Genomic DNA, 17,282 nt, shown 5'->3' with positions numbered 1-17,282 from the left:
CAGTGCCCTCTGTAGATGCTGCCACAGTGCCCTCTGTAGATGCTGCCACAGTGCCCTCTGTAGATGCTGCCACAGTGCCCTCTGTAGATGCTGCCACAGTGTCCTCTGTAGATGCTGCCACAGTGTCCTCTGTAGATGCTGCCACAGTGCCCTCTGTAGATGCTGCCACAGTGCCCTCTGTAGATGCTGCCACAGTGCCCTCTGTAGATGCTGCCACAGTGAAATACACAAAAAAACATGAATTATAAAGCAAAAAAAATTATATAATATTTTTAAAGCAGACGCCTGGCACATTTAAAAAATAAATAAATAAATGATTGTTATTTTAATAAATGCATAACAATTCTTGTTTGTGGCTAAAAACAGCCTGAACGGAGCCCTGGCGCAGATGTGAACGAAGCCTTAAACTAACAAGCATACAATTTACCAAAGGTAAAATATAACTCAGGAACATGGGAATACGTTTCTGTCACAGTAAATGAATCATATGATAGACATGATATCATTATTTCTGTTACGATATAATATATACTTTGTTTATACTTTAATTAAAAAATATAAGATGAAATTCTCTAATAAGATTGCATTCAAATTTTTTAACACTAAAAAAATAAATCTCAGATTCCAAATAAATTATTATTTTAATGAAATCAGATACTTGCTGAAACTTGATCAACCATGGAACTGCAACTTTTATGGAAATTCTCCAATTTGCAACCTTCGTTTTCCAACATGAAGCTAAAGTCTAACCTCAGAGCACATGTTAGCCACTTGAGTTCATCTGGAACAGAAACCAAACATAAGAAACAAGCTGTGGTCTAACAATGACGTCTGAATCTTGACTATTGCAAAATTAACTTTAATAGCAATCATATGTGCTTGGAGAAACCCACACCCACATGATTGGGCCCAGGTGCTGCTGTTCCTCTGTTGGATACCAGACCAACATAGCAATCATCTCTCAAGGGCAAGGGCGGAATGTGTATGCGACACAATTTGTAAGGAGTAATTTACAGTGATGTAAAGTAGAATTTGCCTTTCCATATTTACTTTATTATTGCTTATTGGCCACACTGAATCTTACACTCTCATCTCAAAATGTAATTTTGGACAAAGGGACCTGAGTAAACATATAATACAGTTTTTGACTTGTCAGTGTTTTTATTTAAAGGGGTTATTCCACAGGAGGGGGAGGAGCAGAGCTGTGTTCATCTCCTATTGGCAATGGTGGATACTGTGAGATCTGCCTCCAGCTATACAATAGAGGTATTATCTCTCCTAAACCTGCCTGTGATGATACTAAGATGAATGCTGAGAAGCGATCCCTACAGAACAGGAAGGGTCAGTCTATTATGAATAGTGGATCCTGTGTCATCTATATAGAGGTGTTACCTTTCATTGTAATTCTCCCTGTGATAATTATGTAATGACTGCTTAAAAGGGATCCCTACAAAACAGGAAGGGTCAGTCTATAGCTAATAGTGGATCCTGTGTTATCTATATAGAGGTGTACCTTTCATTGTAATCCTGCCTGTGATGATAATGAGATGACTGTTGAGAAGTGATCTCTACAGAACAGGAATTGTTATATGAATATTCGGCTGGTGCAGCGAGCAAAAAATCAATGAGTCATCGTTGGTCAGCGTTTGTTTGTTCCTATCACACGGAGCTATGGATGGGGACGAGCGGTCGTTACTCCGATCACTCGTCCCCATACATATTATCATGTCGGCAGCGCGTCTCCATGTTTACACAGGGACATGTGCTGCCGACAAAGATAATATTTAACTTTTTTAAAACGATACGACAAGCACATGATCAAGCGTTTGCTCGTTCATCTGCTGATCGTTCCCCTGTTTACACAGGGCAATTATCGGCAATGAGTGTTATATGAACGCTCATCTGCACGATAATCAATGTAAAACCCCCTTTGGGGTATGTTCACACGGCTTATTTTCAGCCGTTTTTAGGTCGTAAACGCCCAAAAAAAAGGCTGAAAATACGGAAGCTGAACACCTCCAAACATCTGCCCATTGATTTCAATGGGAAAAACGGCGTTTCTTTCCGATGAGGTGTTTTTTACGTGGCCTTTTGAAAAAACGGCGCGTAAAATAACGCCCCATAAAAAAGAAGTGCAGGTCACTTCTTGAGCCGTTTTTGGAGCCGTTTTTTATTGTGTCAATAGAAAAACAGCTCCAAAAACGGGCACAAAAAAACGCATCAAAAAAAGCTGAAAACCGCTGTATTCAATTGTATATTTTACAGCCGTTTTTTTATTCAGCGTCTGAACATACCCTTAGTCTATTATTAATAGTGGATCCTATTTTATCTATATAGAGGTTTACCATTCATTGTAAGCCTGCCTGTCATGATAATGAGATTACTTTTTTGGGCTCATTCACATGAACGTGAATCTCATCTGTGTGACGGCCATTAAAACAAAGGACGTCATACGGACCCATGCATTTCAATGGGGCCTTTCATACAACCGTTGTTTCAATGGAGCGTGTGAACGTACCGTTGAAAAAGAGGACTTCGGACGTGGAAAACAGCAATTTTTCATGTCCCATGTGGGCTACGTTTGTGTGAATGTAGCCTAAGAAGTGATCTCTACAGAACAGGAAGAGTTAAGGCCCTATTACACCGGCCGATAATCGGCCGCTGCAGTGAGCGCTGATCAATGAGACATGTTCCTGTCACACGGAGCTATGGATGGGGACAGGTTACTCCGATCAATCGTCTCCATACGTTATTATCATGTTGGCAGCGCATCTCCCTGTTTACGTCGTTTTTTGAGGGAACTTTGATGTACTGCTCACAACGATAATATTATACTTTTTTAAAACTATACGATCAGCAGTTGCTTGTTCATCTGCTGATCGCTGCACTGTTTACACAGGGTAATTATCAGCAACGAGCGTTCTATGTACGCTTTTCTGCCCGATTATCGGACAGTGTAAAACCCCCTTTAGTCTATTATGAATAGTGGATCCTATGTCGTCTATATAGAGGTTTTACCTTTCAGTGTAATCCTGCTTGGGATGATAATGAGATGACTGCTGAGAAGTGATCTCTACAAAACAGGAAGGGTCAGTCTATTATGAATGCTTGATCCTGTGTTATTTATATAGAGGTTTTACCTTTCATTGCAATCCTGCATGTGATGATAATGACATAAGTGTTGAGAAGTGATCTCTACAGAACAGGATAGGTCAGTCTATTATCAATAATGGATCCAGTGTATCTATATAGACGTGTTACCTTTCATTGTTATTATGCCTGTGATAATAATGAGATGACTGCTGAGAAGTGATCTCTAGAGAACAGGAAAGGTAAGCCTATTATCAATAGTGGATCCTGTGTATCTATATAGACGTGTTACTTTCATTGTTTTTCTGCCTGTAATAATAATGAGATGACTGCTGAGAAGTGATCCCTACAGGACAGGAAGTGTCAGTCTATAGTGAAACTCAGTGGTCAGTGTGAAAGCTGCAGGATTTTTTTAAAAATAGATAATATCATGGAAAAAGAAAAAAAAAACACCAAAAATTCAACAAAAATATGTTTCACATAAAAACGTAATTTGAACAACAGGTGATTTTTTGATGTCACATTAAAAAAGTATAAAAAAAAGTAAGACAATTGAGCCGTCGACTTGTGTGTCGTCGAGAGTAGTGTTGTGAGCAAGCTCTGTGATATGTGTGGTAGTCGGAAGGGGTTGAGCTGCTGTCGATGCAGAATTTACTTTGTCCGTTAACTTTGGACTTTATCTGCATTTGTCTATGAGTTCCAAATTAATGAATGCTCTCTTACTGGTGGATCTGAGAGAGACCATGAGACGCAGCATCAGTGTTCAAACAGTCTCTCCCCTAGGGGTGGATCCATCTTTATTTATAGGAATATGAGAGTAGGCGTTAACCTCAACTTGCACATATACTTCCATACATAAACATTCTACATATGGTAACATACAGAATCCCAATCTCATCTTTAGTATGTATCTTTAGCCAGAGGCGTAGCTAGGTTCTCCAGCACCCGGGGCAAAGATTCAGTTTGGCGCCCCCCCAACCTCTTTCCCGACATCTCCTTCCCCCTCACCGTGTTTGTTTTCTCTACTAATCAATGACGTGTTATTTCTTTTCAACATTTCTTTTTATGTAACGCGAGCATAAAAACATTTGTACATTTTACAAGCAATATAGTTCTATACAAAACACAAAAATAGTACTCAGTACATAAATACAGCCCCAGAACCAAGCTCAATACATATATACAGCCCCAGCACAAATACAGCTCAATTTAGTGCAACCCCTGCTGTATAGGTGTGTACGGCGTAAAACTACAGCTCCCAGCGTGGCCCAAACAATGATAAGGATATACTGGGAGTTGCTGTTTCACAAAAAATAAATCCTATCATAATCATACCACCCATCATCTCACTGCAGATCACACAGTGACTACATTACTGATTAGAGGCAGAATAAACATTTACATTAAGTGACTCACCGGTGACGTCTCAGATTCTAGCTCTTTTTCTCCATCCGGTCCAGACCTCTATGGTGGCTTCTCCCGATCACAGCCCAATTCTGCAGTTTGCCGCTCAGATGTCTTCAGTTTATCACTTTTCCAACATTTCTACACCTATAAAGATAAAGTTCTCATTATACCACACACTACACCCCTGAATATAATAGTGACATACACTGCACCTCTAATTATAATAGCACCATTCACCGTGTCCCACACACACACACACTGTGCCCCCTGTAGATAGTGCCTGCCATAGAGCCCCCTGTAGATAGTGCCCCCATATAGCCCACCGTTGTATAAAGTGTCCCACAAATAACTCCCCCTATAGCGCTCTACAGATAGCCCACCCCTGTATATAGCCCCCTGTAGATATAGCCCAGCCCTGTATATAGTGCTACACATATAGCCCAACCCTGTATATAGCCCTCCTGTAGATATAGCCCACCCCTGTATATAGTGCTCCACAGATAGCCCACCCCTGTATGTAGCCCCCCTGCAGATATAGCTCCACATATAGTCCACCCCTGTATATAGTGCGCCACATATAGTCCACCCCTGTATATAGTGTTTCACAGATAGCCCACCCCTGTATATAGCCCCCTGTAGATATAGCCCACCCCTGTATATAGCCCCTCTGTACATATAGTCCACCCCTGTATATAGTGCTCCACTAGATAGTCCACCCCTGTATATAGTGCTCCACAGATAACCCACCCCTGTATATAGTGCTCCAAAGATAGCCTACCCCTGTATATACTATATACAGGGGTGGGCTATCTGTGGAGCACTATATACAGGGGTGGACTATATGTACAGGGGGGCTATACACAGAGGTGGGCTTTCTGTGGAGCACTATCTACAGGGGTGGGCTATATCTACAGGGGTGGGCTATATACTGGGGTGGGCTATCTATGGAGCACAATATACAGGGGTGGGCTATAGCTACAGGGGGGCTATATACTATATAGCCGCCCTGTAGCTATAGCCCACCCCTGTATATGGTGCTCCATAGATAGCCCCCCCTGTAGATAGACACCCCCCGTAGATAAAGCCCCCCGCATGTAGATAAAGTCCCCCCTCCGTAGATAAAGGTACCCCCGTAGATAAAGGTCCCCCCGTAGATAAAGGTCCCCCCGTGTAGACAGTCCTCCCTCCGTAGATAAAGTCCCCCCTCCGTAGATAAAGTCCCCCCTCCGTAGATAAAGTCCCCCCTCCGTAGATAAAGTCTCCCCTCCGTAGATAAAGTCCCCCCTCCGTAGATAAAGTCCCCCCTCCATAGATAAAGTCCCCCTCCATAGATAAAGGCCCCCCGTGTAGACAAAGTCCCCCCTCCGTAGATAAAGTCCCCCCGTAGATAAAGTCCCCCTTGTAGATAATGACACACACTTTTATTACAATTTAAAAAAAAACAACTATTTAAACTCACCTTAATCCCACTCCCACGCCGGCCGGCAGCCATGGAGACCTGCTCTCTTCTGCGCAGGTCTCCTGGTGGTTGAACGCAGCGTCTATGAAAGGCACTAATTGGCTGGGCAGGATGACTTTCCCTGTCAATCAACGCCTTTCATCGACGGAAGCTTCACTGGTACAAAAGGTACCAGTCGCTTCACTGGTGCAAAAGCGCTGAATAGCCGGGCACGTAACGTGCCTGGTCATTCATTGCTTCTAATTGTACCTGTGTCCTATAGACACAGGTACAATTATAGTGCAGGAGGAGGTGGCGCTGGCGCCCCCCTCTAAGTTGCGCCTGGGGCACATGCCCCGCCTGCCCCAGCCTAGCTACGCCCCTGCTTTAGCCACAAGAGATACAATGCCAACAAGTTTTGTCACGTCCACCTTTGTAACAGCTGAATGCAAAGTCATAAACCAGAAGTCTTAGAATAGAATAGCCACCCCCCGCCCCCCCTTTGTAGGCTGTTGTTTCAGCAGTTCTGTGAGCTCCTAGTGACACCTGTTCATAGCAGAACATATTAAGCACTTTTAGATTCACGCATATAAAGATATTAAAATATTTTTGACACTGCCCAATGACCTATTGCCAATGGTGTGTTATCTGCCTCTAACTTTATAATAGAGGTGTTACCTTTCATTGTAATCCTGCCATTTGATGAAAATGAGATGACAGCTGCCCTGACCCATGGTGTACACAGCACAACATGTCTGGGTATTGTGATCTCTCAATGGCAAGTGAGAAATTTTTTTTATATGGTAGTTGACAGAAAATTATAAAAACAAAACACTAATAATGTTTTCAAAATATATTTAACATACATTTTTGTAATTTGTTAAACAAAAAGTGATTTAAGATTTCAATTTCCCACCTAGGAGAGACGGCGGCGGTCCGCGACCGCGGCCGTGACATCTGAGTTCTAGATTAATGGAATGGCACACATCTTATTTTTATTTTTTATTTCAATTATATATCCAGCAAATGCCTTATTATGGTATCTTTATTATGATTATTATTATTATTATTATTATTATTATTATTATTATTATTATTATAATTATTATTATAATCATCATCAGTGTGCAGATAATAACCTGAAATACATCAGTATAGTGTACTACTAGGTTTCTATGGCAAAACCAGATATATAAACCTTATATTTTTTTTATCACAAATGCATTTGGTTATATGGATTCTATAGTGTATGAATAATTTAATGTTCTCATTGGTTTAAAGGGTTTGCACATTATTAGAAAAATATGGCATTCACTTCAATGGAGCTGAGATTCAATACCAGACACAACCCATGGCCAAGTGTGTTGCTGTTTCTGATAGAAATTTGCCATGTTTTTCTAATCCTGTATAACCTTCTTAACACTTTAAACGTATATTATATTACTATTATATTGACAGGTGTTTTGTTATCTTTCTAGATTTGTCACAATGGAGAATTCTTGTTTCTCTTATTCTGTTATATTCATCATCACCCTCCTTGTTCTTACAACAATGGTAAGTTGTGTATGGGGGGAAGAGATTGGAAAACATTGTTGTTGACATTGGTGCTCATTGTGACTAGCATTGGTAGACATTGAGACTTAAAGAGGCAATGTCCCCACATTATAAGTGGCCTATATTGTACATGATATGATCGGCGCTGTAATGTAGATTACAGCAGTATTTTTTTTATTAAGAAAAACGATCATTTTTAACGGAGTTATGACCTATATTAGCTTTATGCTAATGAGTTTCTTAATGAACAACTGGGGGTGTTTTACTTTTTGGCCAAGTGGCCGTTGTGGAGAGAAGTGTATGACACTGACCAATCAGCGTCATACACTTCTCTCCATTCATTAGAACAGCACATCGCGATATAGCTATATCGCTATGTGCAGCCATATAAACACACTATAACGCTACTGCAGTGTCCTGACAATGAATATACATTACCTTCAGCCAGGACGTGATGTCTATTCATAATCCTGTCAATTCTGTAGCGTCTGTGTGATATTTACAGCAAGGCAAGCGGCCAAAAATTAAAACACGCCCAGTTGTTCTTAAGAAACTCATTAGCATAAAGCTAATATAGGTCATAACACCGTAAAAAATGATTGTTTTTCTAAATAAAAAACACTGCTGTAATCTACATTACAGCGCCGATCACATCATGTACAATATAGGCCACTTATAATGTGGTGACAGAGCCTCTTTAAGGCCCTTTTACTCGGGCCAATGATTGGGCAAATGAGCCTTTATATGATCGCTCGTTCACGATCATTGCCCTGTGTAAACAGGGAAACGATCAGCCGATGAACTTGCAAACACTCATTCATTGGCTAAACATATAGTTTAGGCAACATAAAATATTATCGTTGTCGGCAGCACATCTCCCTGTGCAAACAGGGAGACATGCTGCCGACATGATGGAAATGCATGGGCACAAGTGATCATAGTAACGATCGCTCGTCCCTATACATAGCTCCTTGTGAAAGGAGCAAACCAGCGCTGATCAATGAGCTGTCTCGGAGATCCGTGCTAGTTTTTATGGCCAATATTGGCCGGTATAAAAGGACCCTGACACTTTCATTGTGGCTGACAGAGGGAGGGCAGCTTTTGAGGTCACTTTGTAGCTGGCATTGTATGTAGGCATATCTGGTGATGTATCTACACTGACATGTATATCATTTAATGGGCCAGCGTACGCCAAAAGGATTTAATTAAAGGACCGTACATTGAAAGATACACTATATGGAAAAAAGTATTGGAACACCTACACATTACACCTACAAGAGATGTTATGACATCCCATTTAATATTCATAGGCATTAACCCCTTCCCGACATCTGCTGTACATATACGGCGTATGTCGGGTGAGGGTGTAGAGCGTGTCGGCTGTAACACTTCAGCCGACACTTCAGCGTGTTACAGCCGACACTTCAGGGTAACAGGCGGGATAACACTTGAGCGCGATCACGCTAGTTTAACCCATTAAATACCGTGGTCAATAGCGACCACGCCATTTAAATTACTAGAAACAGGGGGACGGCCCCCTGTAACGTTGCAACGCCCCCCGCGACATTATCGGGGGGGGGGGGGCACCGTTAGTTGGCATGGCAGCCTGGAGGCCTGATGAAGTACTCCTATGAAGCTCTGCCTGCAGCAGTATATCGTGCAAGTGATCCATTGATGGTTCAAGTCCCCTAGGGGACAAGTGAAATACAGTAAAATAAAGTTTTTTTAATAAATAAAAAATAAATAAAAATTAAATGTTCAAATAAAAACCTTTTCCCATTTTTCCTCAAGCACAAAGTAAAAAAATAAATAAATTAACATAACTGGTATGGACACGTCTGTAAAGTCTGAACTATTGCATTATATCATTATTTAGTCCGCACGGGAAACGGCGTAAAAAAAAGGTCACTTCATCTCCGAGAAAAAAATGAATAAAAAGTGATCAAAAAGTCCCATGTACCCCAAAATGGTACCAATAAAAAATACAGCTTGCCCCGCAAAAAAGTAAGTCCTCATATCGCTCAATCGACAGAAAAAAAAAAAGTTATGGCTCTCAGAAAATGGCAACAAAACTCAAATTTTATTTTTAAAAATCAGTTTTTTCCCTGTAAAAGTAGTAAAACATAAAAAAAACTATATAAATTTGGTATTGCTATAATCTTATTGACTCGCAGAATAAAGTTAACATGCCATTTTGACTGCACAGTGAACGCCGTAAAAACGCCCCAAAAGATTGTGGAATCGCTGTTTTTGTCTTATTCCACCCAACAAATATTTTTTTTCCCATTTTTCACTTACCATTAATCTGTAATCCCAACTTTCAGGAAGGTAACTCACAGACAATCTTCCGTAGATGGCACGCATTAGGAATCACCTCCCTAAAACAACTTGTACATCTGGAAGACTGCAGGATTCTTTCATTTTCAGAAATCCATTCTAAATACCCACATCTGCCGTATCGGATTAGCAGCTGGCCAAACAACAGTACTAGTACAAGAGTACCTTTAATAGTCCGGACAGTAATGGAGGCACGGCACAAATTAATTTTCAGACAGTAGGCGTGACAGGTGGCACAACACGACTCCAACAGTCTACGGCACAGGGACAAATAAAGCACGGAATACAGGGTACAGGTAGCAGGGCACGGGAACAACGGGAACAGGATAACACCATTTGCTAAGACTAACATGGGTAAACACAACAATGCTCAGGCAATGAGTGAAAGGGTAGGGCCCTTTTTATAGTCCAAGGTGATCATGGGCTAATTACAGATTTTACTCATGTGTGTGCACTGGCCCTTTAAGGCCGGCCGCGCACCCTACGGGAACCAGTGCAGCAATGTGGAAGTGAGTGCCAGGCGTCTCTCAGGAGGGAGATGCAGCCCTGCACTCACTCGTTCATGGCTGCGGCCATTTGGGGGCAGGTAAGAACGACGGTCCGTGGCTGTGGACGTTACAGTATCCCCCCTCTAATACCTCCTTTTCTTGGGACCAGAGCGAGAGAGGAACTTCTTAATGAGGATAGGAGCATTGAAGTTCTTCTCTGGCTTTCAGGACATCTCCTCTGGACCAAACCCCCTCCAATCTACCAAATAAAAAGTCCTTCCTCCTACCCTCTTGCAGTCCAGGATCTCCTTCACCTCAAACACGTCAGATGAACTGCTGGGAGCCACTGCGGGACCACGAGTCTTACTATAGCGGTTCGGGACCATAGGCTTCAGGCGGGACACAGGAAAGAAGTTGGGGATTCTGAGGGTAGGAGGCAGCCGAAGCTTATAGGAGACAGGGTTTATTTGTTGTAGTATCTCAAAGGGTCCGAGGAACCTGGAAGCAAACTTGTAGGAAGGCACCTTTAGACGGATATTCCTAGAGGACAGCCAGACTTTGGTACCCGGCAGATACTGACGCGGCTCTCTTCTCCTAGTATCCGCCTTTCGCTTCATGCGATCGACAGCCTGCAGAATAGAGGACCAGGTTTGCTGCCAGACCTGTAGAAAGTCTCCAAATGCAGAGTCAGCTGCGTGTACCTGGGATGTAGCCGGAACAGGAAGAGGGATTCGTGGATTTTGGCCGTACACAATGTAAAATGGTGTGGAAGTAGTGGACTCACTTGTGTGGTTGTTGTATGAGAACTCGGCTCATGGAAGAAGCTGTACCAAGTCATCATGCCGTGTGGAGATGAAGTGGCGAAGATAATTCTCCATGATTTGGTTAATCCTCTCGACTTGTCCATTGGACTGGCCATTCACTACTACTCACCTTATAACCTTTGTCCCTGATGCGGTATTGTAGGCGGTGTTTGGGTATATGAACCCTGAGATTCACAGATGTTCCTCCGGAGCACACAAATTATTGCATTACGTGGCAGAGGCAGGGGTGAAAGCCATATTACAAACCTGGCTTGCCGATCAGGCCCCACCCTTCCAATTATTCCTGGACACATTTTCCTATCTGATCAAAATGTACTGGGTAGAAGCCTCTCTCCATAAGGAATTACAGGTCCAACAATTTATTGATACATGGGAAACTTTCATTTCATTGTTTCCACAAAACATTCAGTTGCAAATAACGAATTGCTTTGAATCAACTGTCTGGTTCCAAGAACACACATTTTGTAAGATGTGGTCAGGATCCTGGTGGTTTTTTGGTGTGGGTGAGAGCCACGTATACTTTCCATTTCTTTCTCATCCTCTCCTGTCCCTGCCTACATGGGATGGGCTCTGTTTCGACAGGGGTGGAGTTGTGCGGTGGGCTGGTTCCTGCGGGTATCTCCGTCCCCCCATATGTTCTTTATAATTCACTGGGGTAGGGGAAGTTGTTTATAGTATAACATGTGAGTGTTTCATCCACATTGTTTCCTTCACAAGCACAGCGAGCTAAAAATGAAAGTTATCTTGTTCTCTTTTATCCTCCCCTCTTCCCCTCCCCCATGTACTTGCATTGCTTGACCGGATTGGTCAATTACTTGTTACTATCTTATTTCTTACTAGACATTTACATGATCTTTGATTGTATCCACTGTAATATATTGTTCCCCTTCTCTTCTTCCCTTCTGTATTCTCGACAAACACAAAATAATTGAAATTCTTCTATCATCTAACAGAACTGATCATTTTACCAACAAACACATTACAACAGTTGTAGTTATTCAGTGTTTGCTGCCCGGACATCTTTGGACCCTCACTTCTGCAGCCACCCCAGCCTCTATAGAAACACAAAATCAGACCCTAAACCTGACACCTTAATAAATTCAGACCTCAGACCAGACTCATAAATAAATGTAGACCCCAGACCAGACTTCTTAATTCATTCAGACCATATATAAGACATCTAAATCAATTTAGACCTTAAATCAGACCCCTAAATAAATTCATATCCTAGACCAGACCCCTAAATAATTTCAGATCCCCTAAATTCAGACCCCAGACCAGATCCCTAAATTACTTCATACCCCTAAATACATTCTCCAGACTAGACCCTTGAATTGATTCAGACCCCAGACTAGACCCCTAAATGACATCAGATTCCCTACATACAGGTCCCAGTCTAGACCCCTATATTACTTCAGACCCCAGACCAGACGCCTAAATTAATTCAGACCCAGGCCCTAAAATTACTACAGACCACAGACCAGATACCTAAATTAATTCAGACTCCAGATCGGACCCCAAAATCAATTCACACCCCAGACCATATACCTCAATAAATTTAAACCCCAGACCCACTAAATGTATCCAGACCCCAGATCAGACCCCTCAGACAACAGATCAGACCCCTAAATAAATTTAGACCCCAGACCAGACCCGCTAAATTTATTAAGATCTCAGATCAGATCCCTAAATTTAGGCCCCAGACTAGCCCCCTAAAATTGTATTTGGACCCCTTAAATAATCAGAGCAGAACCCTTTATATATTCCGTATTTTTCGGACTATAAGACGCAGTTTTTAGCAAGAATAAATCCTGCTAAAAAGTCCCTGCATCTTATAGTCGGCAGTCAAGGAATCTGGCAGTGCCGGGCCCCCTGACCACTTCTTACTTAATAACTTCCCAGCCCATGATGTGATGGCACATCATGGAGTGGGGAGGGGATGATGTTTGGTGCGGAGCGGGCTCACGCACGGAGCCCGCTCCATACACTGCAGGTGTCAGCTGAGTTTTACAGCTGACACGCTGCTCTAAAGGCCAGGAACCGCCATGACGCTAGTTAAATTCCGTAGTCAATAGCGACTGCGCCATTTATAGGGATCTTCCCATGAAGGACATTTATGACATATCCACAGGATATCTTCAGAAAAAGCGTGGTGAACAGCAGCACACGTCTCCCAAGTTTCAATCAATAAGTTCTTTTATTGGTCAAACATCCAGTAAAAAATGGCAACGTTTCGACCCGTGACAAGTGGAGGGTCTTTCTCAAGCCTTATTCTCAAGAACTTATTGATTGAAACTTGGGAGACGTGTGCTGCTGTTCACCACGCTTTTTCTGAAGATTACATTACGTCAGACTGGGTTTGTCTGATTTTACAGCGTGTCACCGCTCCTGATAACGGGATTTGTGCTGCTTCAAATATTGTATTTTTTGGATTATATCCACAGGATATATCATAAATGTCAGATAGATGCGGGTCCCAACTCTGCACCCGCACCTATCTCTGGAACGGGGCCCCCTAAACCCCGTTCTATTTTACCCGGCTCCGCTGTCTCATGGCCACTTCCTGGTTAGGTGGTCGGGAGTTACGGAAACAGCCAAGTGCTCGCTGTGCTACGCTGTTTCAGGAACTCCCATAGAAGTGAAGGGGAGTTACGGAAACAGCATAGCACCGCCAGCTACGCTGTTTCCGGAACTCGGTAGATACGAAAATAGCGTACATTTTCGGGTTATGGAAACAACGTAATTCGCTCAGCTACGCTATTTCCGTAACGGCCATAGAAGTGAATAGTAGTTACGGAAACATGGTAGCATGCTACGCTACTTCTGTAACTGCCATTCACTATTATGGGAGTTACGGAAACAGCGTAGCTCAGCGAGTTACGCTGTTTCCGTAACTCATCCATGTTTTGCAGTGTATTCTACCAGCGGTCGAATAATCGCTGGTTGTAGTCCCCTAGGGGAACTAATAAAATGTGTAAAAAAAAAACAAAGTTAGATACATTTTCAGGAGTGTAAAAAAATATTAAAAGTTACAAAAAAAAACAAAACCTTTTCCCATTTTTTCCCAAGCACAATGTAAAAAAAAAATTATAATTGGTATCGCTGAGTCCGTAAAAGTCTGAAACGATTACAATATAGCATTATTTGACTTGCATGGTGAACGGTGTAAAATAATTTTTTAAAACCCCATTTTTGGTCACCACAGCGCTAAAAATAATTAAATAAAAAGTGATAAAAATAATTGTATGTAGCAAAAAATGGTGCTAATAAAAATTACAGCTCGTCCTGCAAAAAATAGGTCCTCCCACCGCTCAAAAGATGAAAAAATATAAAAGTTATGGCTCTCAGAATGTGGTGAAACCAAACAAATAATTTTTTTTAACCAATAGTTTTTCTTTGTAAAAGTAGTAAAATATGGCATTTTTTCCTATTTTCTGTTGTCTAAAACCCCGCAAACTTCTCAAGGCCGACGGTCCGCAGCTTTCAGCTGCATCACTGGGTCTCCTAAGTGACCCAACAATGCAGCACTAGCAGCCGGGGGCGTCACTAAGGACTTAAAATGTCAGGGGAAATAGCCCCAATACATATGTGTCCCTCCCAAAAAATTGTATGTGTGTATAGGAGATAACCTATCTATAGCACTACAACCCTATAAACTATGGATAGGATTAGATACATTGGCTCAGCAGACAGTATCACACATGATAGGATTAGATACAGTGGCTGAGCAGACAGTATCACACATGATAGGATTAGATACAGTGGCTGAGCAGACCGTATCACACATGATAGGATTAGGTACAATGACTCAGTAGACAGTATCACACATGATAGGATTAGATACAGTGGCTCAGCAGACAGTATCACACATGATAGGATTAGATAAAGTGGCTCAGCAGACAGTATCACACATGATAGGATTAGAAACAAACATATAATAGGAGCAGCACTGTGCAAAAAACCAAAAACAGCTGGTGCTAAGCTTCAAATAACAGGGAGTGACGTTCTCCCAATAAGGTATATGGAAAAAATCGAGCAAAGAAGCAGCACTCAATAGCAAAAAATGAAATTTATTCACCCAACACAGCAACGTTTCACTTCCTCCATGGAAGCATTTTCAAGCAATTAGTGAAAAGCACACACAGGTATATATAGGGAGCACAAAGCTCAATTAACAAATCATCTAAATAGCAGCAATTATACACTTCATATTGAAAAAAATACCCCGTGTAACAGTGTAACAAAATATTATATATATGTGTACAAGAGTCAAACATTGACAAATGGTATGAAGAACTTTAAAATTCCAACGAGTGTCATACGTGCCTATAAAATAGTGTAATGCATTAATTGCATATTGATTAATAATCACATTATAATACACAATAGCTGGCACTCACCAATCTGGAGAAACAAGGACATCCTGAACAGAACATGTGTGGAATTAAAATTTCCGGCGTTACAAACACCGAACTGCACATGCCCCAACTCTATCTGTCCATTGGGTAAGGCTATCACATGTGATCTGACTCGCCGTGACGATGCACAGCGACGCAACAGCTGACATGATTACATCACTAGCAGAGGCCCATCAAATCGCACAGTCGTGTTAGGGTCAATGCAACATAATACGCCATGTTTGTTAAGGGCAAATATGCCAGAACTACAATTTACAGGGTGGAGATACCACTAAAATACCTCTAATGAAGTCGTGAATAACACATTCCGCTAGTCAAGAAGGAGTGTATGAAAACTGTGTATAAGATGCACAGTGGTAGGTTTTGCTCAATTGGAATACCTTATGTCCCAAGAGACAAGAGAACGCCCGCTCGCATAGCGTGCAGAACTCGAGTCCCACGAAGAAATACTCAACCAATGCGATGATCTATCATCAACACAGAGGCACGTAGTATTACTCCTATTAAGGGATCTCTGGAAAATGAGCAAAAACCTGTACCTTCGAATCAGAACTCCCCCGTTGCGGAGCTATCATTCACGGCTCAAAACGTATATATATATAAAAAGAGTCAATAAGCAACCCAAATGATACTGAACAAATATAGATGGCAGATGTCGTGGAGCTGTGCAAAATCAACAACATTATTGCAGTTCACATAGATAAAGAAAAATCTAAATAAAAATTTAAATGAAAATTTTTTATTCAATAACACTCTCCTATGACAGAAAAAAAGAGGCCACATGTGTACAGAATTCCTTGTTCCAGTTGGCAAGTGTCTTCCAATATCAATATCGACACTTCAATCTATAAAAGAGAAGAAAGAAGAGGTATATTAAAAATTACAGTATAATAGCTTTCCTATTCCTATACATCAGACAATATCTAGAGTAGTGAAGGGATCATGAACAGATATCATTAGGCAAAGGAATCCCCAAGGAATGCCGCAGAGGCCAAATCTAAAGGCTGTACATGAAGAGAATGACCTCTCAAAACCATCTGGACCACAATGTCCTAGATGTAATAAAATACTTATTTGAATACATTCAAGGGGTAATCAATATTGAGACCGTTAGGGTAGAGGGAATTTAGTCTATTGATCCACTGAACCTCCCGTTGTTTAAGGATCAATTCCCTATTTCCTCCCCGTTTGAGGGGGGGAACCCTATCAATGATGCAAAATCTAAGTTGTTGTACACTATGACCCATTTCCACAAAATGTCTCGCTACAGGGAGTTCTACCTTCTTTGTACGTATGCTAGACTTATGATTGTTTAATCTCAGTCTACATTCAGTTGTGGTCTCCCCCACATAAATCAAATTACAAGGACATTGAAGAACATAAATAACATAGTCACTTCTGAATGTATAGTAGGAGGTAATCTTATAAGCTCTACCGGTAGTAGGATGCAAAAAAGAACTGCCTTTGAGCATAATCGCACAACTATCACAGGACAGGCAGGGAAAACAACCGTTCCGTGTCGAGTCCTGTTGTCTACCTCTGCCCTGAACATTCCTTGTACTGACATCCGTCACGACCAATCTGTCCCTTAAATTGCGGGGTCTTCTGTATGAAAGTAAAGGAGGGGATTGAAATTCTATCACTTTATCATAGTAGTTACTCAGAATTCCCCAATGTTTTCTGATAATATTTGCCACATTAGGACTGCAAACACTGAATGTGGAAA

The 17,282-nt window shown here is 41.6% G+C and overlaps 1 protein-coding gene across 2 annotated transcripts in view; it reads left to right on the top strand.

Annotated features, from left to right (window-relative positions):
• The window catches only part of FGL1 (fibrinogen like 1), a 79,980-nt gene that overhangs the window by 29,851 nt on the left and 32,847 nt on the right, over positions 1-17,282 (top strand). For both annotated transcript variants that reach the window (XM_075860146.1, XM_075860147.1), the window contains exon 3: positions 7,414-7,489. In XM_075860146.1, coding sequence (XP_075716261.1) covers positions 7,414-7,489 — 76 coding nt within the window. The remainder of the gene's footprint in view (positions 1-7,413; positions 7,490-17,282) is intronic.

This window comes from Rhinoderma darwinii, chromosome 1 (assembly GCF_050947455.1).
Source record: "Rhinoderma darwinii isolate aRhiDar2 chromosome 1, aRhiDar2.hap1, whole genome shotgun sequence".
Classification (NCBI taxonomy): Eukaryota; Metazoa; Chordata; class Amphibia; order Anura; family Rhinodermatidae; genus Rhinoderma; species Rhinoderma darwinii.
The sequence above is the reverse complement of the archived record's forward strand: the minus strand, read 5'-3'. Positions and strand labels throughout refer to the sequence as shown.